Genomic DNA, 25,837 nt, shown 5'->3' with positions numbered 1-25,837 from the left:
AAAGAGACCATCTCCGTTGAACCATGCCTTCTCAGGCCAGTAAGGCAAGATTATCTTGCGCGGACGCATAAATAAAGCAACATATTACATTGCCAATAGAAGGCCGAATGTGCAACAAATGTGAAGCGTAGACACCGTTTCCTGGATGAGCAGTTACTTAAAAGTTTTTATTTGTTAGCCCCAGCAACGCAGGGAAATACATACAAATCCAATTTGAATGATTCGATAAATTATAATTAATGTAACCAATGGCTTCACTACAATGAACGTAGTCGAAGTGAACGCTGGCACAATTTTGCGTTCCTCTGGACATGTAGATCTCTTTGGCAACTACAGCCATGAAGGCAAACTTTTTTTTGTTTTTACTTCAATGGTAAAATCACTTGCGGTACGGTTATTTTCAATCCATGTGTGATAACATTGCCTTATATTAGCATAGAACAAATCCGTGTTCTTCCAGGCTTCTCATATTTATGCTTACAAACGCCACTTTATGAGCCCTTCATGCATATATAATTTAACACGACTGCGCATCAAGAAAAAAAAGCGTACAGAAATCTTCGCGGCCGTGCATAAGCAAAATAATGACTAAATGCGTGCAACGTGTCTAACGTTCTCGTAAAACCAATGCGTCGTACTTCCGAACACGAGCTCCACACGTTGCTGACGATAGACTTTATACAATTATCTTGTCTCTCAGTGAAGCTCTATGTAATGTCAGATTAGAAGTAATGATAATGAAAACGGTTTCATTTTTCATGTTCAGGGTTGACTCGGTGGCCCCGTAGGTGTAGGTGGAATGTGAAATGTGTGCGTTTTTTAGAACCTTCTCAGGAATCGCGCGTACTTGGATGAAAGCCAAGGTGGTGTCACGGGGTGCTTTTCCGGCATGTTGCTGAATTCTGCAATGCTGGCGTATTGAGCCAATCACACAGGCCGTAGCAGTCATATGAGCCAATTAGGTCTGGCAAGAGGCCAATTGAAATGATGGCGAAAATTCTTGCATTTGAATAACCGCTTCACGAAAGTTTCGCTTCATATTGTCGCGCACTAAGGCAAGAGCAAGCAACAAAACAGTAGCCAGACACGAAGGAATGGTTCTCCAGCTGGCGCAGGGTATATGTCTTCGCCGTCTTATTCGCCGTTTTACTGGGCACGCTATGCTGACCGTTTGCTGGCTCAGAACACCAGATGGCATTATTCCCCCTCCCAATGCAGCATCGACTCGATGCTCAAATACAATACGTACACGGAAAGTACCCAAATTAGGTGAGACAAAAAAATTGAAACATGCTAGCACACATGCGGACATGCACACGAGGCAAAAAGTGAGGTCTGTCGTTGGGGAAAAAAATCGGTTCGCAGTTCTTTGGAAGACGACGCGACGACAGCAAAGAAAAAAAAAGTTTGTTTCACCAGTACACTATTTTAACATCACCACGTAAAATACATCTTTAGGCGGACGACATGTACAATCTCTGTGCGTGGTAATCGGCGCTTGGGCGATGGCACTTCTCCGTCTGCAATTATTTCATAGTGCACGTCGATTACACGCCTTAGTACTTTGTACGGTCCGAAGTACTTGCTCAGGAGTTTCTCGCTGAGGCCTCGCCGTCTAATGGGGGTCCAAACCCAAACTTGGTCACCAGGCTCATAGGTAACTTGTCGATGGAGGAGATTGTACCATATTGCATCTGCACACTGCTGCTGTCTTATGGGCACGCGGACCAGTTGACGTGCTTCCTCGGCGCGCTGAATGTATTCATCGACGTCAGCAGGTAACTGGTGGAGCTGATCGATATCTTCATACGGAATCATGGCGTCTAGCATAGTTTGAACATCTCGACCAGAAACGAGACGAAACAGCATGAATCGTGTAGTTTCCTGCATGGCAGTGTTGTACGCAAACGTTACGTACGGCAGGATTTCGTCCCACGTTTTGTGCTTCCCATCCACGTATATAGAGATCATGTCTGCCCGCGTTTTGTTTAGTCTTTCTGTCAAGCTGTTAGTCTGAGGGTGGTATGCAGTGCCTTTCGATGACTCGTGCAACTCAGTTTGAAGATGTCGTCCAGAAGCTTCGCCGTAAATGATGTCCCTCGGTCAGTGATGATGAATGACGGTGTGCCACGCCGAAGCACAATGTGATGCATAAAAAACAGGGCAACCTCAGGTGCTGTCCCACGTGGTAGTGCATTCGTCTCAGCGTAACGCGTCAAGTAATCGGTTGCGACAATGATCCACTTGTTTCCGGAGGAAGACAAGGGAAATGGTCCAAGATGGTCCATTCCAACTTGATCAAACGGCGTACGCGGAGGGTCGATGGGTTGTAGAAGGCCTGCAGGCTTGAAGGGTGGTGACTTGCGGCGCTGGCATTCACGGCATCCTTTCACGTAGCATTTGACGCAAGTAGCCAGTCTAGGCATGTAGTACAGTTGTCGTACCCCGTCCAGCGCCCTTGAGTAAACCAAATGTCGAGATGTCGGCTCGTCGTGGCAGGCTATTAAGATGTCGTCGCGAAGGGCTTGAAGCACTACTAGAAGATGTGGTTTGTCGCCGCAACCTGTGTTTCTTTTGTATAAGATGCCCTCTCGTAGGCAAAATGACAACCGTCGCGAAATAGCGCGAGGAATGGACGCGATGTCGCCTTCTAAGTAATCGATGATGGGCCTTAACTCAGCGTCCGATCGCTGTTTAGCGAGCAGATCCGGCACACTGAGGGCCCCCGGGAAGGCGCTGTTGTCTTCCTCGTCTGGATTCTGAGATTCAACAGGTGCTCGTGAGAGCGTGTGAGCATCTTCATGTTTTCTGTATGACTTGTATACTATGGTGATGTTAAATTCCTGGAGTCGCAGACTCCAACGTACCAATCGTCCAGAAGGGTCTCGGAGGTTGGCCAACCAGCACAAAGCATAATGATCGGTCACAACTTTAAACGGCCGCCCGTAGAGATACGGCCTAAACTTCGTATTATCCCAAATGACCGCGAGGCACTCCTTCTCTGAGGTTGAATAATTTGACTCGACGCGTGACAGAGTGCGGCTCGCGTAGGCGCACTCGTTCAGTCCCGTCTTGCATTTGCACCAGGACAGCTCCGAGACCAATATTGTCACGTACGAGTTTGTACCGCTGTGGACAAAATGACGTTGGTTGGGGAAGAAGAGGCTGAAGTGTCTCGGAGCTCGGTAGATGGTGTCACCCTGGCCACAGAGCTACAACTCTCTGTATATATTGTAAATACATATATTTTCTCCCCGTAACATTTTGGTGGAGGTGCTGGGTAGTGCGATTTGGCGTGCCAGGAGAACGTCGCAAATTGGGGACACCACGTAAGGACCATCTCGAAGTGGAGGAGAAGGTGACATGAGGACGTAGGTCGCAGCATCAGGTTGCAGGCGAACAAATTCAGCAGAACGAAGTCGGGACTTGTGGTCTTCGGTCGGGTCGGCAAAGTAATGGGGCAGTTCAAGGCGAAGGGTGCCGGTTGCACAGTCAATAAGTGCTGAATGAGCAGTCAGGAAGTCGATTCCAAGAATCACTTCGTGGGGACACTCGGCCAGTACAGTGAACAGGACTAACACAGGACGACCGGCAATGGTAACACGGGCGGCGCACATTCCGATCACGGCTGTTGTACTGCCATTAGCCACTCGGACGGCAGGCGACTCGGCAGGTGTCAGGACTTTACGGAGACGGCTACGAAGATCTGATCGCATAACCGACACCTGAGCGCCAGTATCGATGAGGGCTTGAACGGGTACATCATCAACAAAAATTTCAACAAGGTTCGGTCGAGCAGCAGGGGTCAGCAGAGGTTTTGCAGTCCAAGTCGTCAACGCAGCCTCACCTCCGGGGGCTGCATTGCTTAGTTTCCCGAGAATCGGCCCGCGTAGGACGGGGACGAGGGGCGTCGAGGTGTAGGCGAGCGGGACTGACGGCGTTGCGGCGAGGGCGAGCGGCTAGTGGTGTTTCCCCGAGAGGGAAGGCCGGCATGGTATGGTTCAGAAAGGGGCGACAGAGACCGAGAGTCTCGGTTGAAGCGGCGATCAGCGTATGGTCGAGGCGAGGAGTACCAGCGGCTACTACGGCAGTGGCGGGAGATGTGACCGACCCGGGAGCAAGCAAAGCAAATCGGCCTGTCATCCGGTGTTCTCCACTCAGATGGGTTCCGATATCGACTCGGGAACGACTGGCGAGGTGCAGCAGAGGCAATGACAGGAGTGGTAGGGGTGGGACGTGGGCGGACGGCAGACTGGATGTCCATGTTGGCAATTTCTTGGCGGACAACAGCTTGAATGAGCGAGATGGTCATGTTGTCGTGCGTATGGGGACAGTGAGAACTTGGAGCCATAGCCTCAAGTTCGCGGCGGATGACCTGTGTCAAGCTTGGCGTGGCAGGCGGATGTGATGCCGGAGGGTCGTTGCAGGAGGAAGTGGCAGCCTTATTGGGAAGTCGGTCGAAGCGTCGTACGATGCGTTTGCTCTTCGCTTGCTCAAAATTCCGGCATTCCTTTATGATGGATTCAACCGTTGTGCAGTTCCTGCAAAGCAGGAGGTTGAACGCATCGTCTGCGATGCCCTTCAAGATGTGTCCAACCCTATCGGCCTCTAGCATGTCCGCGTCCGCTTTACGGAAGAGAGCCAGAACGTCTTGAATATACGCGACGTATGATTCGGTTGGTGTCTGGACACGAGACGCTAGCTCTTGCTTGGCCTCCATTTGACGTCCCACAGGCCTTCCGAAAAGATCGCGTAGCTTTTCCTTGCAGGAGTCCCAGCTTGTAATTTCGGTTTCATGCGTCTCGAACCATACCTTCGCGGTTCCTCCCAAGTAAAAGATCAGGTTGGCCAGCAAATGTGTGGCATTCCACTTGTTGTGCTTACCGACGCGCTCATACGACGTCAGCCAGTCTTCGACGTCGACCTTGCCAGTGCCAGTGAAGATTCCCGGGTGACGTAGCTGGGTTAGTACCACTTCCGCCGGTGTCTGAGCGGCGGAGGCAGCGTCAGCGTCGGAGGCAGCGTCAGCGTCGGAGGCAGCGTCAGTAGCCATAACAGCGGAACCGATGTGACGCCCGCTGCGAAGATCCAGGGCCGGCTTGTGGCGAGATTACCCCGCACTTCCACCAAAATGTTACGGGGAGAAAATATATGTATTTCTCCCCGTAACATATTTCTTATATTTTCTCCCCTATATATTTTCTCCCCGTAACAATATTGCTGGCGTCAGTGCTTACTTCTGTGTCAGCGTGCTCGGTGAAATGACCGAGCACGGGAGGAGAAGACAATCAATGTTGTAGCTCCGCAAATGCGGTCTGTTGTTCGTCAGTTCTGAGGAATGGTGCGTCGTCGCGCGTAAAGCGAAATAGCGGCTCTGCCATCTTAAAAAAAAATCAATGAAGCGCCGATAATAGACACACAAGGCCAAAAATCGTCGGACACTTTTATTATTGGTTGGAGCTGGAAAAGCGGCTACGGCAACAGTCTATTTATTTATTTATTTATTTATTTATTTATTTATTTATTTATTTATTTATTTATTTATTTATTTATTTATTTATTTATTATTTATTTATTTATTTATTTATTATTTATTTATTTATTTATTTAAAATACTCTCAATGCCTGATGGCGTTACAGAGAGGAGTGGTGAAGTACTAAACAATGTTAGAAAGTATTCAGAGTTTTCTCGGGATCACTGGGGCCGAACACCTGCGGCGCTAACGACGTGACCGAGGAACTTCGCTTCCTCATAGCCGGAATGGCATTTCTCTGGCTTGAGTGTAAGGTCAGCCAATCGAATGGCTTCGAGTACATTCCAAAGGCGACGAAGGTGCTCGTCAAAATTTTCCGAAAAGACATCATCGAGATAGACGAGGCAGCTTTTCTATTTGAGGGCAGCGAGTGGAACAGAGGGCGAAAGGGAGTACTCTAAATTGGTAAAGGCCGTCCGGTGTTACAAAAGCAGTTTTCTCGTGGCCCGTTCATCTACTTCAATTTTCGGGTAGCCACTTTTCAGATCAATAGAAGAGAAATACTTCGCGTGCCTCAGCCTGTCCAGAGAATCATCGACACGAGGCAACGGGTACACGTCTTACCTTGTGACGTTGTCTAGCTTCCGGTAGTCATAATTAAACCAAAGTGTTCCATCTTTCTTTTTAACAAGAACGACTGACGATGGCCAGGGACTGCATGAAGGCTCTATTACACCGTCTTGAAGCATTTCCTTCACCTGCTTTTGAATCGCATGTCGTTCGGTAGGGGAAACACGATAAGGCTGTTGCCGTAAAGGAGCGCGTCGTCATAGGTGATGATACGGTGTTTCGTAATCGATGTTCGACGTATCTTCGACGACCGTGCAAAGCAAGTGTGGAACTCGAGCAACAGCTCGCGCAGGTGTTGTTTGTTCTCTTCAGGAAGCGTTGGATTGATGTCGACGTTGCGTAGAGGTCCTTCAGCAATGCCGATTGCCTCGGAAACAAAACACTCATTGGCATCGGCTATCGGGTCGGTATAGGCAATGACAGTACCAGAGAAAGGTGCCGGTGTTCGTAGCTGAAGTCGTGACTAAGAACCTCACAGTGGCCATCATGGAGGTCAATAAGGCTCCTTGCTACGCAAACACCTTGAGAAAGCAGGAAAGAGCGATTGCTTTCTGCGACCGCTTCACCGTGTAAGAATCCGTTGCATGCCACTTGAAGCACGACACTTGCACGCGGTGGTAACATGACAGCGTCGTCGATGACACGAAGAGATGCTCGAGGGTGGTTGGTGTTCGTCGTTTCGGCGCTTTTTGTCGAGAAAGTGACGAGGCGTTGTCGAATGTCGATGATAGCTCCGTGCTCCCTGAGAAAGTCCATGCCGATGATTAGGTCTCGAGAACACTGACACAGAATGCTGCAGCTGGCAACAAACGTAGAGCCGCGAATCTGTATTCGTGCCGTGCACGCCGAGTGGTGTGACGATGTACCCGCCAGCTGCACGAACTGGCGTTCGATTCCAAGGCGTTGTCACTGTCCTCAGAAGGGTGGTCAGTGTTTGATTATTGAATAAGCCTGCTCCTGTCCACTAAAGCAGTCACTTCGCGACCGTCGAGCAGCGCGAGAATGTCCAAGGAAATTATTTTTTCCGGAATCAGCAGGTACTGTCGTCCGTCGATGTATCGTCGGTCCGCGTACGCGTCAGTAGAGGTTTTGAGCGCGTACAGACTGAGCGGCCTCGCCCCCGAAGGCCGCTGTGGTTAGTTTTCCCGGCGAGGGCTGGGCGACCGACGCTGCACAAGGCTCGAATACGTAAGGCGAGTCGTAGAAAACCGCCGCGGCGATGGAGAGCGACGCCGCTTGGACGGACTGTAGAATGCCCGGGGACGGGGCGCGAAGCGAGGAAGAAGGTGGGGCAGGTTGCCTCAAAGCTAGCGAATATAAGGCATACGGGGGCTGTCAGTTTCTAGCGGTTGAGCTTCTGTGTTGAAGGGTGGTACTCTTAGCGCATGCTGGACTCCGTCACGGACAACGCTGGACAAAGAGCTCAGCGTCGGCTGTGAGGGTACCGACAGCTTCTGGAGTTCTTCGCGGATTACGGAACAGATAAAGCTCTCGAGAGAAATCGACGTGGCCCCTTCGAAGAAGTCCGTAGGTGAGGCAGCGTCCACTTGGCATTCGTATGATGGTGCCAGCTGCCGAAGAGTCTGTTCAATGGGGACGGCTTCGGAAAGAAATTCTGACACAGTCTTGGCAGGACTGCGCACGAAACCGCCGAACAGCTGATCTTTCATTCCGCGCATGAGATAACGCACCTTCTTCTCTTCAGACATGCTGAGGTCGGCTCGTCAAAAGAGACGCGTCATGTCCACGACACACATTGCGACTTTTTCTTTCGGAAATTTTATACGGGACTGGAGCGCTCAGCTCGCTCTCCGTGATTAGGGCTTACATACGTCTCAAGAAGCCGGTGTTTGAATTCTTCCCATGAAGTTAGGGCATCTGCACGGTTCTCATACCAAACACGTGCGCCATCATTAAGACTGAAATATACGTTTTTCATTTTCTCTACGTCGTCCCACCTGTTGAAGGCGGCAACACGTTCATAATACACTAGCCAATCTTCAACATCCTCATGTATGGAGCCGTGGAAGGGATTCGGCGTTCGCAGATTGAGTAGCGACAATGAATCGGCATTGTGCCTTCCATACCGGTTGGGCTGGGCGGAGTTGCCATTTTCTTTGAGAGGAGTCCAAACTCAGGGGCTTGTCCCCGGATCCTACTGCTGGCGCAGTGTACAGGCGTAACAGCCGGTACGAGGCTGGAGCTCCTACTGCTCGGAGGGGTTTGGTGCATAGATTAGATTTAGCCCACACCTCCACCAGTTTGTCACGCGCTAAGGCAAGAGCAAGCAACAAAACAGCAGCCAGGCACGAAATGCCAGACACGAAGGAACGGTTCTCCAGCTAGCGCGACATCTTTGTCTTCGTCTTCTTCGCCGTTTTTGCTGGGCACGCTATGCTGACCGTTTGGTGGCTCAAAACACCAGGTGGCAGTATTAATTACACAATGTGTGTTGGATCTGCAAATTTTTTAGAGCGTTTATGTTAACTCGTTTCGCGGATCAGATTAGTTAGGGGTACAGAATGCGAAGTCGAAACTTTCCTATTTAGAATTTTGTGGCAATACCTCTGGGCATTCAATTCGACGTGAAGGATTTGGGGAAATTTTCTCGCATTATCGTTCTTTTGGCGCAGGAAACGCCTTTAGATACATGCTAAATATTTATCCCATTTAGAATGTCATGTGGTGCTTCCTTGCTTATAAATGATTGAATATACCTGGGCAGATGGGCCCGAAATCCATGGCGTGACGGAGGGCTGGATCGGAAAATTTATTGTGCTGCAAGATTGCACCCGTGTTTGGTTTTGGCGCATTTTTTCGGTTCACCTGGGCCTCCCGTACGGCCATAGTGTGTATTTTCTGTATTGAAGATGCATACTTTGTCGATAGAGTGCCTTATGATTCGTTTTTAGCGTCAGTTCAAAAGTCGAATAAGAGCCGTTCGTTCGCGGTGGGAATTACCTCACGGCGCTTCACCGCACAATATTTACCTTCTCTCCGCGGCACTACGCAATAATTTGTGCTGATTCATGCCATGATAGCTTGATACCGTGCTGAAGCATACCGTAACAAATCGATTGCTGCTTCACAGGATAAGGACTTCCAGCCCCTGCCTCTGGCCCAAGTGAAGTTTCCACCTCCACTGCTGGACTTCATCGAACGCCTTGGGCGAAGTCTTGAATACAGCCTACAGAGGTTAAAAAACGGGACAACGTCGGAGACAAAAATCGAGGAGCTGATCAAGCAAGTCATTGCGGGACACCTGGCGAGCAGGGCTCTTGCCACTATGTCGTCGACGAAGCCCACCGCGTACTTCTCAACGCTGCCGCCAGAACGGCTCTTGTACATGGCCACCTGCTTCCACTACTGCCAAATGGCACCGACATTGAGGAACTTCGCCGCCTGCAACGTGGTTGTGCCGCACCTACCCGGGTTTGCGCAGGCATTCGGCTGCCACGTTTCATCGGGCTCCGCCTACTCAGTGGGTGACATTCCTGAAGCGACGCCGAAGAACGTGGACGTAGTGCGCAGTACTACGCTGAGCGTGTGATGGTTTAGGCCTGCTAGCTGAACTCCAGATGTAACAGGACCTAATCCTTGTTCTTCGAGGTTCTTTTTCTAGCTAGCGGTCTACTTAGCTCATTCTAGTGTTCTCGAATCTTGTTGGACGATTTCATTTGTCGATACAGTACTTTGTTTACGGCTAGCCTGACCACATAGGCAATTTTTTCCTTATATTGAGGCGAAAGAAATAGACCCACTACTACTACTACTACTACTACTACTACTACTACTACTACTGCTACTACTCCTACCACTACGTACTACTATTAATAATAGTAATAATAATAATAATAATAATAATAATAATAATAATAATAATAATAATAATAATAATAATAATAATAATAATAATAATAATAATAATAATAATAATAATATAGTGTTGAATGAGTGCACAAATAATCGACGTGCTGTAAGCGATGAGGGTACGCGAATACGCACGATACAAAGTAACACGGTTAACAGCAGGCAAGAAAATGTGAGGTGTGCAATGAAAGGTGCCAAGAAATGTTGAATGGATTCCGACAAGCACCTAACCACGTGAATTTTACATAAAGTAATACAATAGAAACAGTGAAATTACCGAGAAGTGCGTTAGCCGTGGGGAATGATCACATTTGTGTTTGCTTGTGTATACATGCGCGCGTGTGCTTTTGTGTGTATATGCGTGCGCGTGTGCTGCAGTGCCTGAGTGCAGTGTGCATGCGTTTACGTGTATGTGACTAGGCAAACGGTGTAATGTAACGGTGTATGTGACGTAGGCAAACGGCGCCCGATTTGTGCTTGGCTGCAGTGCACACTTTGCGCCCAATATACCTCCGTCTATTGGCTGGCAGCAAAAAAGGAAGCGGATCATGCGGTGTTGTTAATAAACTGCTTTAGTGCAGCATCTTTTATGGTGGCGTGATTATAAATTTTGCGCATGCTACCAGATCAGCACCGAAACACCCTAAGATTCTACGTTTGCCCACTGTAGGCATTTGAGCCACAGCTGTAGCGTGCACCTGATCTTGAAGCGAGCCGCCAAACGTCCAATTCAGAAATCCATAAAGACGTCACAAAGGCTCTGCGAAGTGTTATTTAAAAAAAAAGCCATCTTACCTTGAGCATGTCCAATACAAATTACGGGCATACCCTACTTTGGTCATGCCAAATGCACGAGTTGTACTGCCCCAAAGTTGACGCCAAGGAGGTTGAAACTTCCTTTGTTGAGGCAGTAATCTCCACTCGCTGTGGTTGTTCGGTGGCATTTACATTTTACAGCAAAGCTTTCTATGGATTGGAGATTGTGTTTTGGGGCGTTCGCGCGGGAAAATTATGATCATGAGCAATGGCTCGAGCGTCGTCGTCTTCCGAAGCTGGCCTGCTGGCGCACCTCGGCGCAACCGCGCGAACGAGCTCGTGCCACTGCGCGCGCGTTCGTCGTCGTAGTCTTCTTCCACAGCTGGCTCCGTTGCCGCTCATCATTCCAGCGTAGAACTTCAATTCAGAGAAAGAAGAGAGAGAGAGAGAGAGAAAAGTCATGAGGGAAAGGCAGGGAGGTTAACCAGGCTGAGCCCGGTAGGCTACCCCGGGCTCAGAATTCCGTCGTCGTAATGGGGATGCCACGTTTACGTGGGTATGAGCCATTCATTGTCTTGCGTGACTGACGCATTTAATAACAGAGGTGATGGGGGAATGCGTATACCTGTATAAGAGGTAACAAAATAAATGGTGTTACTTCACAGGCCCTTCTACGGTGCTGCTTGTACCGAGCAAAATTTGTACATATTCGCATATATGTACATATTTGTACATTCTCAAAGGAGGCAGATAGAATGCAATAATGCTCGTCATGCAATGAGTTTACGTATATGAAGTCGAAAGGGTTTCAAATTAAACGGATCACTTCATTTCGTCTTCACTGGTATCCTACATGTAGGATTAGTCTACATTGAATGCTGTATAAGGTGTAGGCGAAGTTAGCAGATCAAACTGAACAGTGGAGTGAGCGTACAGGCAGCATCCGGATGCCACATTAAGTTCAACAATAAATGTCGCTGGATCATCACAACAAAACACGTCATGTGTTTTGTTGTGATGTACGAAGTAGCCCGCACAGGCCACGTTCCGAAGGGATGGTGCAGAATGGATAATACACTCACGTACCATACTTTGGGTACTCCCTAAAGAACCCTATGGCCAAAAAATCCGGAGCCCACCAGTACGGCGTCCCTCATAGCCACGTGCTGATAGTAATCCCACCCGGACCTTTTGACCTTCACCGCCGTCCCCGCCGTCGTCTTGCCGAACATCTAAAACACAGGACAGCACTTGCATTACACATCAGCTTATGCGTATAGACACATCTGTGCACCTATGTGCCTGTAGCCGGCTCTGTTCTCTGTGGGATTAGGCAATGAAACGACAAATTATATTTAAAAAAAGAATTGCAGTCACTTTAGCATACGCCAAAGAGGGTCAATGCGAAAGCATGTGCGGGTTCGAGTGCCTTAAATGACGCTACCTTAATTAACCTCCCCCTAACTTACAGCAAAGGTCGTGGGTTCGACTTCCACCAATGGTCGAGGGTGCGGATGCTTTGATTAACTCTATCTTAATTAACACGATGACGACGGTGACCCGCACACCATCAGAATTGGTGCGTGAGCGTTTGCATATAGGTAAGACATGATGCCGGGTCGGTGTAGTAAGTGAAATACTACGCCGAGTCGTCATCATGTACGATTTCGCTTCGACGCCAACGTTTTTGCTCAAGGGCGTTGAAGGTCGACTATTAGGTCGAATATCGAATATCGAATATTAGGTCAAAGGTAGAATATTAAGGCTTTCGCCTTAATATTCCCACTGCAACAAATATACATGCCTTCAGCGCATAGCTCCCTTGTTAAGAGACGCGTTTTATACATCATTTACCGTGGTATGGTGCATATGTCGGTTTCTTGCCTCGTAAGGTTGCCCGATCCAGCAGATAGCGACGCAATCACGGGAGCCAACCCTCGAGGCAGTGTCATAGTAAAGTATGGTGATCCTCAAGAGGGTATAATCGGCGGTCGCGAGAGTCAAGTGGGGAGAGTTCCTGCGTCTTCCTGCGTCTTCCCGCCTTGTAGGCAGGCACAATCACCAGGCCGTGAAACGATGCGCAGAATATGACCCGTTGTACAGCATTAAAGCTTCTCTCCTTATAGATTCCAGTATGTGCGGTGCATCTGCCTACATTTATTGCGATAGCAATCATATGGACTCTCCAAGCGAATTTCTGCCGTCGGCATCGTCGTCGCCGTCGCCATGAGGTTCCGTATAGAGTCCAACGACCATGAAATCGTCGCCGCGCACCGTATGCTGTATGTGCGAGTGAAAGCGCGCGAGGGACGCGCGCTTTCACGGGGAGCGAGCGCACGGCGGAGAGCAAACGCGACTTAATCCGTCGCGAGAAAGGCCGTGGGTGGACGGGAGGGAGGGAGGGGAGGCGACGTTTAGCTGCGGCACCAAATGCGTATTTATATAAAAACGTTGCGAGGCGAGAAGGTGGTATAGACTTCCGACGCTGCTCGACGAGTGTTCCGTTCTGATCTCGTCTAAAACCTCCGAGCCGCCCCCAGGGGCACCGGCAACAGTCACCAACGCCGTGCGCGGTCGGTGCAAACGCGGGCAAAACGCCGACGGCGTCGACAACAGTTCTGCGCGTTGCTGGTGCTGCTGCATGTCCAAGTTTATACAGCTATCCTACTCTATCCTTACTCTACAACTACAACTACTATCCTTACAACTACTATCCTTACTCCGTATAGCTCTACTAATTTGCTATCGCAATTGATGCCTCGCCTTTCGGGGGAAACTGCGACATTTTTTTTTTGTAGTGGCGGATTGGGTTGCACAGATAATTTCGAATATTTGAGCTGTGGTGAACGGTCGGCGCAAGCGTTCCCACCGACTGGAATTGTTCGCTCTACTGCAGGTTCTTGATTTTATGGTGGCCGCGTCACTGGATTACGGCTTCTCGGTTGTCTGGACATTCTCGATAGGTCGGCACCCACGTCGGCCTCGACGCAGCCTGCTTTATATGATCCAAGACATAAGGTCATTCCTATGTAACGCAGTGACCTCGGAACTGGTGAAGGCAGACATGCATCGGCACTTTCTACGCCTCTCTGATGAACGTATTGGTGCCACAGGGCAGTTTTACGGTCCTATGCTCCAGGACGTCATCAGCATGCTCGAGTAAGGCGGTGCAGCTCCGTAGTTCTTTTGCTCATATGATAGTTCTCAAAGACTGTTGAGCGTTCTTCCGCAGTGTCTTTTAAAATGGTGTAGTAGATGTCCAGTTATGGGTGCTCAATCGGCAACTCGACTCGATGCTGTCACCCCAGCCTTAGCTATAGAGGCCGAAACATTTTCTTAGAATACAGGCCCGCATCGCAGTTTTGCGTCACGGTAAGCCTATTTTGTTTATTCCTTGCGGGACGAGGCGACAACCTCGGCACAGCTACCTTCAGCAGGCATTCTGCTCACAGGCAACAAAACCCCCATGGAATGCCTTCATTCTATGGAAACAGTGCTTGGGGCTGCTTATGCAATACTGGTGATTCTCACATCATTAGGCGCCAACTAACGAGGTTTGGTTTTGTTGGGACCCTGCACTTTCAGCAGACATGATTATCATGCTGTGTACCTAATGCACGATGTATTGGGAAGACGATCGGCGCAGTTCATGTTGCTAACGAAAGCGTGCGCCATAGATGCGGTTTAATGGGCTTACTGAAAACAACAGTTATGAGCTAAGAAATTAGATGAATGCTTATCACTGCCCCGAAGCTTAGTACACTAGCTTATCACCACCCTCATCTGAGCATTGCTGTGTCGCATCTTCTTTGCATCATACGACACGATATGTTGTGAAGACTGAAGCAAAGCAAGGTCCCTGACATGAATTTACGCTGCGAACAGCCGGCTCGGCGTGTTCTTAAATTAGTCTGCAACAGTTCGGCGAGGCTCATGACATCGCAACAATTTGGCTTCTACAGTACTTGGTAGTTTTTCCTATGCTTCACCACATGGCTTGAGCCGGAGATTTCCTGCCAAGGAAAGTGTGATCTCGAGAGGCTGCACACCAATAATAAATGACTTATTATTACTGCCATTTTAATCGATTTCTTGTGACATATCTGTTTTGTGGCTATGCGGCAGTTGCTTTTTGTGGCTGGTTGGAGCATACGCAAAGCGGTTCTTCTGGAATGCACAATAAAGAAAGGTTTCTTTTTATTGTGCATTCCTGAAGAACCCGCTACTGAGAGCCAGTGGCAGTCCTCCGGTTCCAGACGAAGATGCCTAGTAGCTTTATGAAGAGTCCACTCATCATTTTCTTCGTCTTTATCTCTCCGAGCCCGCTCATCTGCTATTGTTTTTCAGGGCGGTTGAAAAGTTGCCTCCTGGTCGCCCCTCCTTCTGGGGTGCTCTATGGTCCTCCTCTGTAGAAAGCTAGTTCCGCGTTGAGCGCATGAAAACCAGCATTCTTTGACAACCGTGTGCGTGCTAAAGCGCAAACCCGTACTAGAAATCTTATTCAGCAGTCGGATGCTGTTACGGTGGACCCTGCAGTGAATTCCCCATTGCCATGCACTTTGTCTCATTCGCGAGTGTTGTCATATGCAAGTACCTCCTGGTGTAGCTCGCTTGAGTGTAAGGCAACAGGGTCAGGGACGATTGCCAATCCAGACTGATGTGCCCAGTCAATGCGCACCGCTCGCAGCACCCACTGCAGAGCATATTACGGGGCCTACTTCTGTTCAGGCACCGATTCAATGTCCGGCTGGGGTGCCCAGCCAAAATAATCTCTCCAATTCGCCTAGTAGGCGCGTAACTGGACCACAGGGTCCAATACAGGCACTTTATGAACAAAGGACTGATGTGCCCAGTCACCATACAGAGTGCAGACTTAACGCTAATGGACATAGTTATGACCCTTCGCGCTCCCAAACGATTCCAAATGAAAGTTCGCTCACAGTCCCTGATGAGCGCGTCAATGAGTCGTTACACTCTTTCGCTTCTTAACCATCCCGGAACTCGTCTAGAGGCCGCTTCAGTGAGCCTCAGAGCTCGAAAGTTAAGTCATTGCCCTCGTCCCCAATGTTGACTGGTGGACAATTCAGTGAGCGAGAATGCTCAAATTCAGTAGTTTTGCCTACCGCTTGGGATTGTGGATGTTTAACGGGGCAGGAAAGCCCACACACTACATCTGAGCCAGTGGCTCCAATGCAGGTCCCTGGATCCACACCTTTTTCGCCCAGGCGGTCCAAGAGACGCCGTAAGAGGCCACAATATTTAAGTGACGTTGTTCCCTAGCTTCTTAACATTATTTTGAGCGTGCATTGTATCCTTTGAGTGTCTTGCTTTTTCCAATTTTGTTAGGACCATGAAAAGAGTTCATTAATTGGGTTCATTGTGTGTGTACTTGCCCTCCGTTATGCCTTATTGCCACGGCTGTGAAAAGTGCTTCATGTTTTTAGGTTACTGAGCGACGTTAGCTATTATGTTTATATTGCATTGCCATTGTATTTGTCATATTGTATCTATCGTTTTGCCATCTTTGTTAAAAAATTACCGAGTGCCTATGCTACAAGTGCCGTCATCTTTCACAGGGGGAGAGAGAGAAACTGTATAATGTCGCACAGGGATCTATCTCCATACATATGCACACGTTAACTACTGCATAATGATGTGATCTACCCCGCCTTACTTAAAAGAGCGCGGGTGATGTTATGTAGAGGTTTCGGTTCCGAAACCCACATATTCTGCACCCAGGGGGTGCTGCTGGTAACTACGCCCTACTATATAAGGAGCTGTCTACGCTAATAAAAGAGTTCTTCACCTCGGTACCCATCTGCGTCTACTTGAGTTGCTCGGCCGCCGTTCCGGCGTGCCCCCGCGTTTCCCGCGTGCCCGGCATGGCATCCATGGCCGCCTCGCCGATAAAACAGTAAGCAATTGGTGGATTCCATGAAGTGATTATCTTTCACCAGACATTCCTATTGAATAAACCTCAAAGTTTCTGTAAAGCACGTTGCGAGACTATTCCTGTGAGAATCCAACGAACAATTAATCGAGATTGTTTTTCTTCCAGTAGTGCTTCAAAGCAACCTTACCATTACAGTGATAAGCCTCACTGTGTAGTTTGTTTCAGCAAGCAAATTTGTCTCTGTCATGCTCAGCGATTCCTACGTTCATCCACTGTTAATCACTTCAAGTCTCCATCTCCTTGTGATCCTTTTGTGTTTCATGGCAAATTAATTGGCGATCTACCCTTATCTATCAGAACTAACAAAGCGTTTCGCCGATGAGTGCATCCTTTATAAAAAAATTAACTCTCCTTCGGGTCATGTTGTCCTCAACAATCCCTTAAGATCGGTGTCAGAATGGTGCGCGAAATGGCAGATGACTTTAATTGTAAGAAAATCAGCCTTCCTAAGAATAATACGTAAACATAGCTTACCAAGTTTTCCTACACCATTGGTGAACGCAAATAACTACAGCCATTCAGCGCAAGTACCTTGGATTAGTGACATCAAATGACTTTAGATGGGAGACACATGCAAACTGTTACGTCGTCCGCCTTAAAGAGATCATACTTCCTTAAAAGGCGACTCCAATCTGCACCTAAAACAAATCTCTCGGCCTACAATACCTTTATTCGACCTATACCAGAATATGCTAACGTAGTTTTGTTTCCGGCAACAGATAACTTAAAGAATCACCAGCCCTTCCCCTGTCGAGAAAATGGGGGTAAGCGAAGCTTGTCGTGTGTGAATCTGACCTTCCTGGCGACTTTCTCTTTCTTTCTCTCTTCCTCTCTCTTTCTTTTTCTTTCTTTCTCTCTCTCTTTCTATTTCTTTCTGTCTCTCCTTCTCTCTTTCTTACTTTCTCCTTCTCTCTCTCGTTTTGTCCCTGGTATGTGCCATTGAGCTTGGACTAGAGCACTGCACGGGCTCGGGCTTACCCGAAAGCCCGGGTAGAACAGTTTTTTCACGGGCTCGGGCCGGGCTCGGGCACGGCGTGTGCTTTTTGACCCGGGCCCGGGCCGGGCTTTCTGGTGGTGTGGATGTAACGTGCAGAGAGTTATTCTCGGGCGTCTCAACTCTGACAAACATGTATTTTTCGGTCTCGGGCCGGGTTCGGGCCGGTTTCGAGCCGGGCCTCGGGCCTAAGGTAAAGGGGTGGCGGGCCGGGCCGCGCGGTTAACGTAGATTATTTCCGGGCCCGGGCCGGGCCCGGGTCTCACGATAAAAGTTTTGTTCGGGCTCGGGCGGGCAGCCTAACGTAAAAACGGGCCCGGGCCGGGTCCGGGCTGAAAAAATCGGCCGGTGCAGTGCTCTAGCTTGGACCCTTTCTACACAACCACCAGGATCGGCCCACTTTTCAGCGTGACACGACCACCACCACCGCTGACACCTGTGAGCCTATAAAGCTTCGCTTAAAACTGGAAGGTGAGCAAAGAAAAGCCGTAAGGTTTGTCCGCAACAAATATGGTTTATTCGACTCACCCTCAGAATTAATTGAAAGACCTGGACTCTTAACATTATGTTATTGTGTCAAATTCGCACGCCAAGAAATGCTGTTCCAACTTCTTCATAAACAGCATAAAATCGACAGTTCAAGGTTTATATCTAAGTCTGAAGCTAGACAACCCTGTCGCAAACACCAACTCACCTCACAAGAGTACCGTTTCAACACGAAACTGTTTCAAATATTCTTTAATCCCGCGGGCAGTTCGACAACGGAATAGATGACCCGGATGTATAACTAATAGTAAGAACTTGAATTAATTTTGACATTACTTAAAAATCACTTACGTACCACCCACAGTTAAAATCTTGTGTACTTTTCTTATGTATTAGTGTAATTCTAGGCACTTTACAAAATGCGGTCATTATGTACTGTAGTGTCTGTTCGTAATGTGTTTACCATATAATTTCTGCTCCCTCAACCCCAAATAACATTGTATAAAACCTGTAACTGCGTTCTGACACTTTCTTTATCTTTAATTGTTTGACTTTATTTTGTTTCGCCCTCCTGCAATAGCCCCATTGGGATTGGCAGTGTGTAATAAATAAATAAATAAATAAATAAATAAATAAATAAATAAATAAATAAATAAATAAATAAATAACACAGTCGCAGTAACTTTTGTGCCAAACACATTTTAACAGACACACTGCAAGCGTAGCCGAAGTCATTTCTAGAGCAGACGTAATCCGACGTATAAATTAATTGGAGACAGGTGCAAATTCGAGGAGTTGTTGCGGGTCCCTTCATTTTGCTTCTGTCGAGCGACACGCAGCGCTCATTTAACTTTGTGTTGTGCTGCTTTGGGGATTCATGTTGGCGCCGCACCCTTTAATAACCCAGTAGTAGAGCATCCGCCTCGTAAGCGGAAAGTGCTAGGTACGAATGCCAGTGCAGCCTGAAACCCACCATTTTGGGAGGGGGGTCTTCTTATTTCGTAATGGGGCCCTACAGAGATTTCTAAGCAAGGCCTCCAGGCGCCCCTTATCCAACCACAGATGGCCTCGTTGCCGAGCGTCCACCGCGGCTCTGAGAGGCACACGAGAGCTGCCATTGGATACATATACGCCGACATCCTTATCGCGTATCGCATCACGAACGTCAAGTCATCCAGAACGAGGTCGACAAAATGATTACAAAAGACGTCATAGAACCTTCATCTAGCCCGTGGGCTTCCCCTGTCGTCCTCGTGAAAAAGAAGGACGGCAGCTGGCGTTTCTGAGTTCATTATCGGAATTTGAACAAAGTCACTCATAAAGACGTCTACCCTTTCGTCGTATCGATGACGCCCTGCAACAATTTCCCGTGCCGCGTTCAGCCAAAGACGTCCGCAGTTTTGTAGGATTATGTTCCTACTTTCGTCGCTTTGTCCGGAACTTCGCGGACATCGTCTGCGCTCTTACGGAACTCTTGAAGAAGGACGTTCCTTTCGTGTGGGGACCCGAACAAGCAGCTTCGTTTTCTGCCCTCGTCCACCTACTCACAACACCACCAATACTGGCCCATTTCGACCCCTCGTCGCCTACGGAACTTCGCACTGATGCCAGTGGTCATGGAATTGGGGCTGTCCTTGGCCAAACACAGCACGGCAAGGAACGTGTCATCGCCTACGCCAGTCGCCTTCTGTCCTCGTCTGAACGAAATTTTTCCATCACTGAACGCGAGTGCCTGGCTTTAGTGTGGGCTGTCACCAAATTCAGACCTTACTTGTTTGGCCGAACTTTTTCTGTAATTACAGACCATCATGCTCTATGCTGGCTTTCCTCGCTGAAGGATCCGTCTGGACGTCTCGGCCGCTGGGCATTACGGCTTCAAGTATACTCGTTTGATGTGCACTACAAATCTGGACGATTGCACCAGGACGCTGATTGCTTGTCCCGTCACCCTGTCGATGCTCCCGACCTTATTGAACCTGACTCCCACGCCTGCGTACTGTCCATCCTTGCTTTGGATGATATCCCCACCGAACAGCGACGAGACGCGTCCTTACGGCTTATCATCGACCGTCTTACCTCTCCATCATCAGACCATTCTGTTCGCCTGTTTGAGCTACACGACAACGTTCTGTATAGTCGTAATCTCAGCTCAGATGGCCCAGAGCTTCTGCTTGTCCTACCTCGCCATCTTCGCTCCAGTGTTCATCAGCTTCATGACGTACCAACTGCCGGTCACCTAGGTGTCTCGCGTACTTACGCCCGCATCCGACGCCGGTTTTCTGGCCTGGCATGTACCGTTCTGTGCTCCGCTACGTCGCTGCTTGTGAACGTTGCCAACGCCGCAAGCGCCCTTCAGCGCTGCTTGCAGGTCAGCTACAACCTATTGATATCCCTGTAGAGCCATTCTTCCACGTCGTCCTTGACTTTCTAGGCCCTTTCCCTACGTCCATCTCGGGAAACAAATGGGTTGCGGTCGCGACAGACTACGCCACGCGCTTCGCAATCACCAGGGCTTTACCGACAAGCTGTTCCACAGATGTCGCCGACTTTCTCCTACACGACGTAATTCTACATCATGGCGCCCCTCGGCAGCTCCTCACCGATCGCGGGAGGTACTTCCTATCAAGAGTGGTAGATGACATCCTTCGTGCTTGCTCCACTGAACATAAGCTCACCACCGCTTATCATCGGCAGACGAATGGATTGACCGAGCGCCTGAACCGAACGCTAACCGAGATGCTGGTCATGTATGTTTCACCAGATTACCGTGACTGGGACTGCACGTTACCCTGTGTTACCTTTGCGTACAATTCCTCGCGGCATGACACCGCCGGATATTCACCGTTTAATCTGCTGTTTGGCCGACATCCTGCGTTGCCCATCGAGACTCTCCTTCCTTCGGCTCCTCACTCGCCTACTGAATACGCCAGTGACGTCGCAGCTAGAGCCCGTGCAGCTCGTCAACTTGCCCACGATCGACTTTCTGCTTCGCAAGCAGCCCAGAAGTCCCGTTACGATAGCCGACACAGAAGCGTGCACTTCACGCCTGGCTCTCTGGTGCTCCTATGGTCGCCATGCCGCCGCATTGGCCTATCAGAGAAGCTCCTCTCACGTTACACCGGGCCCTACAAGGTCCTTCGTCAACTCGGTGACGTAAATTACGAAATTGTACTCCTGCATCCTGATTCTTAGACCTCATCGCTGCCAACTGAAGTCGTTCATGTTTCCCGGTTGAAGCCATACTGCTCTTCCAGCTCCTCGCTTTCATAGCAAGCGCCAGGACGGCGCTTCAGCCGCCGGAGAGTGATGTTACGAAGCCATCCATACATGGATCAACGCGATGCTTGGCAGCGCGCCAAAGACGACGATGAAGACGCTAGCTCTTGGCCCGGATCGGACGTCCCTTGCCCTAGCCTCCTCTGTATATATTTTGTAAATACATCCTTCGCCTCCATCTCGCTTCCGTCACAATATCAGTAAAATAGGTACAAGCGCACTCTCGGGCAGGTGGTCAGCCATTACGAGACCTCAACGCTTAGAAACGACTGTACTCCTCAACCTGAGGGCGTCCGCACATAATAAGTGCTTTTAAATGGTAGATGGTAAGTTGCCGCCATAGTATGTGCCCAGACCACCCATTTACAAGGCTTTGCTGTGCCTACGGGGTTCGACGGGATCTGCATGATGCGGGCACCTTTGCAAGGACTCGGAGGGCAAAAAGAGTTTGCGGCCTTCTGGAATGACGCGACCACCCAACTCGGGCCCCCGAAGACTATATACTTGCTAAGAGCAATAAAGTTTATTCATCGTCACCATTCCCATTCGCCTGCACACCACCTCTGCGGCGTCTACCCATCTCTCCAGTACCTTTTCGATAACAACACACAACGCTAACTTTGCTTGATTGATTTGCATAATACCTTTCATATCTACAATAATAATATACCCAGAGTCCGTGAACAAAATGAATGTTTTAAGTGGCCACTAAAGGGAGCGACAGCTGGCCGGAAGGTGACCGGTGATTATAACAGCGTGATCAAAACTCAACGAAGACGGCGTCACGATGGCTCAAATGCCACAGAGGCGGAATTGAATCTTGGGTGGAGACACGAGCTACGTACATCATTTAGATCCTCAGAAGAGTCTATAAATGCTTTGGGTGAGAAACGTGGCAGTAAAGTAGAAAGCGAGTGATCTGGCCCTGTTACAGAGCTGCATTCCGTCAATGCCTATATCGCCGTACGCGAGGCTGCTGCGTCCGTGCTTAGGCCGGTTTACATTACCATGGCCAAGTCACGCGAGTACCGCTTTGCTGAGCTGCAGAGCCTATATTGGTTTGACGGAACAACATCGACCCCCGCCTCAGCGACGATTGCTTCTTGTACCACAGTGTCAAGCTACGCGTGTGCAACTACTAACTGAAGTTAATGACGTGCTATGTTGTTAGCACTACTTAATATACTTTGCGTGTCAGTTTTATGAGCTAATCTAGTCGCGTGTCTTCTGCTCTGTTCAGTAAAGTAGTTTCTGTGTCTCTGTGTGCTTCCTCAGTACGTACGGGTGACCCTGCGCTCGCACAGTCCCCACAGCGCTTAGCCTGAGCAATGGCAGCAATATTGAATATTACAAGCCGAGAAATATATCAGCAAGCTTTATTAAGCGCAGCGTCATACTCCTTTCTTCTCGAATAAATATAGATCTTGAAATTACCTCTCCCCGAAATAAGCTCTTTCCGTAGACATGTGACGGTAATGTCCTGCTACTAGTTAAGTAGAGCAGTACCATATAGAGAAGTACATTGCAGGAAAATACATACAAAAACAAAAATATAGTAATCTAACCACATTTTGACGCATACACATGCAAATAGCACCTCCAACACGCATGCTTGTGTCTATGTGAAGCGAAGCTTTTGTGAAGCGTTTAAGTAACTATTATAAAATAAATGCGATGCATACAAGTGTCTATATGGCCATTCTATGCAAACTACAATTTCATATTTGTTTAGACACGGCACAGGTCACAAATTTAATGCTATACAATGTTTATGTTTATGCGCTACGCCGTACACGAGGTATGCCGAAATGCAAGAAAGCAGGTAATTCGAATGCGCACTGCGACATCAGCACAGTGATGTCTGTTCACGCAGGCGATGTTTGCTATTTGTCGAGGGAAATGGGGTGAGGAGAGGTGTATGGCAGAAAGAAGCGCAGCGGGAAAGACAGTTCTAAGGTATATTATTATTGAACCGTTTCATCCTGAATGGCCAAACATGGATTTAGGAGAATAAGACGAACGTATGTTTAGATTATAGGAAATATAGCACATAATTGGTTATGGCCAATATTTAGCAAAACAGTAGCTCGTGCTGTCCATGAATCGGGCCGGGTCTGTGCTACGACATGCCATGACATGCCATGCAAACCCGACATACCGGCATCGAGAGACATAAGGTAGTTCGATTACACAGCTCCCGTTGTCGATCCGACCTGTTGGCTTTCAGCACAACCTTTAGTAAAAAAAGTGGCATTTTTTTTTTGAAGGAAGCAAGGTGGAAAAAGTACAGTTCGCCTGCGGGGCATGTCGTAGAGGTAAGCTCCATAACAACCTTGAGCTGCAAAAGAACATCGGCGCAAGTGACAAGATACGGTAATTGAAGTATATGCTCGACCACAGCTTTCCTCAAAATGACGCAACAATTTAAGAGTTGCAGTAAATACAAGGTGCTCTCACAACGTTTCAGTTGCGATTGGTTGCCTCGTCGAGTCAGCGACTATAGAAACGATGTAGAACGTTACGTCAGTGCGTTCTTTATGTGCAAAATCTTATCATTGCGCCACTGTCATGCTCAATCCGCATGCTATAGGCGACTCTATCAAAACGTATGTCGTTCATTACAAGGCTCAGGTAGGGTATGTGAGCTTTACTGAGCAACTCATAGTATGCCAATCGTAGTCGCAAGTGCACTGGGCGCGGGCTCGGTCGCCTTGGCGGCTTCCTTGGCGGCTGCCTCGCTGGCCTCCTTCCGCGTAACGCTGAGAAATATCTGCTCCAGCGATGTGTCCGTAATGAAGAAGTCTTGCAACTTGAAGCGCTTCTTGATCCGAGACATGCGCGTGAACATTTCGCTCCACAGCATCTGGATTTGGGACATCCGGAACTCGAGCAGGCCCTGAATGTAAGCGAAGCAGACTATTGTCGTTTTGCTGCCGACTCAAGCAATGACGACAGAATTGCAATTAATACATGACGCGTACTTAGGTCGCCTATCGCAGTTTGCGTATTCAATACTTGTTTTACGAACGACGCTTGCTGAGAAAGTGCACCATGGCCGATATCGTGACCTTCGGCACCGTCTGAATGACCAAATGGACACACCCCTGTATCTTACGTGATGTCACGGAAAGCGCGAAAACTCCATATTTCATACGACAAGTAGGCACTGAGTATGCATAGTGTCATGATGTGCGTTGAAGTTGTCATCGACAGATTGTTAAGGACTTGCGAATTTACTGCGCAGCGCGAGCTTTGTGTGCGATGAAGACGACGGCGACGACGTGCCACGCGGCTTTGGCGCGAGCGCGCCGAGCATCGCAAGGGAAAAAAACTTAGCCTAAAGAAAAGTCCATGGGAGACTATAAGAGAAGAGGAAGAAAAGAACAGAAGAGAGACGTCAGCGGGAGATGTTCGAGGAAGGCTGCTGGGGTGCGGAGATGTACGCTCGTAGGGCCAGAAGGACCCGAGCGTACAAGGCCTCCACCCAGATGCCAATTAGTTTCCCGACGACCTGTGGCGTCTCTCCCGGTTTGCGGAGACGGGACGGCGTTGCTACGACCAGACAGCTACAGGGCTTTGTCGTCCTCGAGCGTCTGCGAGTGTCGCTGCTATACCTTCGTCATAAAGACCTCTTCCAGCAGGAACTTAATACCGGTGAACTTTCTTTCACAATTTCATTGAGCAGAACCCGGACTGTATAGCCTTCGTTTCCACTGCGTTGAGCTTAAGAGCTTTGTGTTTAACCTCGCACTGTCTGATTCGTGCACAGGGTTCAAGTTTGTTGCCTTAACGTTAACTGATGTTGAGTTTCAGTGAATTAATGGCATGCCTTAGCTCTGTAGTGTGTTACGTTTGTTAATATAGTGTGTGCTTTTTGTGTCTTTTAAGTTGCAGCTGGCCTTGTTTCTTTCTCGCCCTGAGACTGACAAGAGGCAAGGCCTCGGCTGGTTAAATAAGACACGAACCAACTCGTTACAGCAGAATTAGTGTGAACAAAAGAAAAACATTTCTTTCCGATTCTAACCCTTTCTCACCATTAGCCTTCCGCAATTGGGCAAAATGTTTTTGGGCTCTGGCCTATTTCGCCAGTCTGTCACGCGACGTCACAAAACCGCGAAAACTCACTACGCCAAAGTGACGTGTACGCATTAAAGATGCATTATTATGCCGAACAAAACAGATTTTTTTTTGCAGAATAGACAGAGACTGTCCCGTTCTGAAAGGGATAGAACATGTCTGCCCACTAATCTCTCTGGCACTGGCTACTCGTAGCTGCCGGGGAGGATGGATTTATTTGCGTATAATACCATTTTCGCCTGGCAGTGTAACGTTGCCGAGCACTTTTGGTACGTATACGACATCGCTATGCCAACTGTACTTCGCTGAGGATCTTTTTAG

The 25,837-nt window shown here is 48.7% G+C and overlaps 2 protein-coding genes across 3 annotated transcripts in view; one reads left to right on the top strand and one right to left on the bottom strand.

The window, feature by feature from the left end:
• The window catches only part of LOC119440334 (uncharacterized), an 88,972-nt gene extending 79,316 nt beyond the window's left edge, over positions 1 to 9,656 (top strand). For both annotated transcript variants that reach the window (XM_049661572.1, XM_037705253.2), the window contains one exon: positions 9,196 to 9,656. In XM_049661572.1, the coding sequence (XP_049517529.1) occupies positions 9,196 to 9,654 (459 nt within the window). In that variant the 3' untranslated portion in view covers positions 9,655 to 9,656. The remainder of the gene's footprint in view (positions 1 to 9,195) is intronic.
• Positions 9,657 to 24,011: 14,355 nt separating this feature from the next.
• The window catches only part of LOC119440331 (retinal-specific phospholipid-transporting ATPase ABCA4-like), a 139,998-nt gene continuing 138,172 nt past the window's right edge, over positions 24,012 to 25,837 (bottom strand). The window contains exon 27 of the mRNA XM_049662870.1: positions 24,012 to 24,335. Coding sequence (XP_049518827.1) covers positions 24,099 to 24,335 — 237 coding nt within the window. The 3' untranslated portion in view covers positions 24,012 to 24,098. The remainder of the gene's footprint in view (positions 24,336 to 25,837) is intronic.

Source organism: Dermacentor silvarum, chromosome 2 (genome assembly GCF_013339745.2).
Source record: "Dermacentor silvarum isolate Dsil-2018 chromosome 2, BIME_Dsil_1.4, whole genome shotgun sequence".
In the NCBI taxonomy this organism is placed as follows: domain Eukaryota; kingdom Metazoa; phylum Arthropoda; class Arachnida; order Ixodida; family Ixodidae; genus Dermacentor; species Dermacentor silvarum.
The sequence above is the reverse complement of the archived record's forward strand: the minus strand, read 5'-3'. Positions and strand labels throughout refer to the sequence as shown.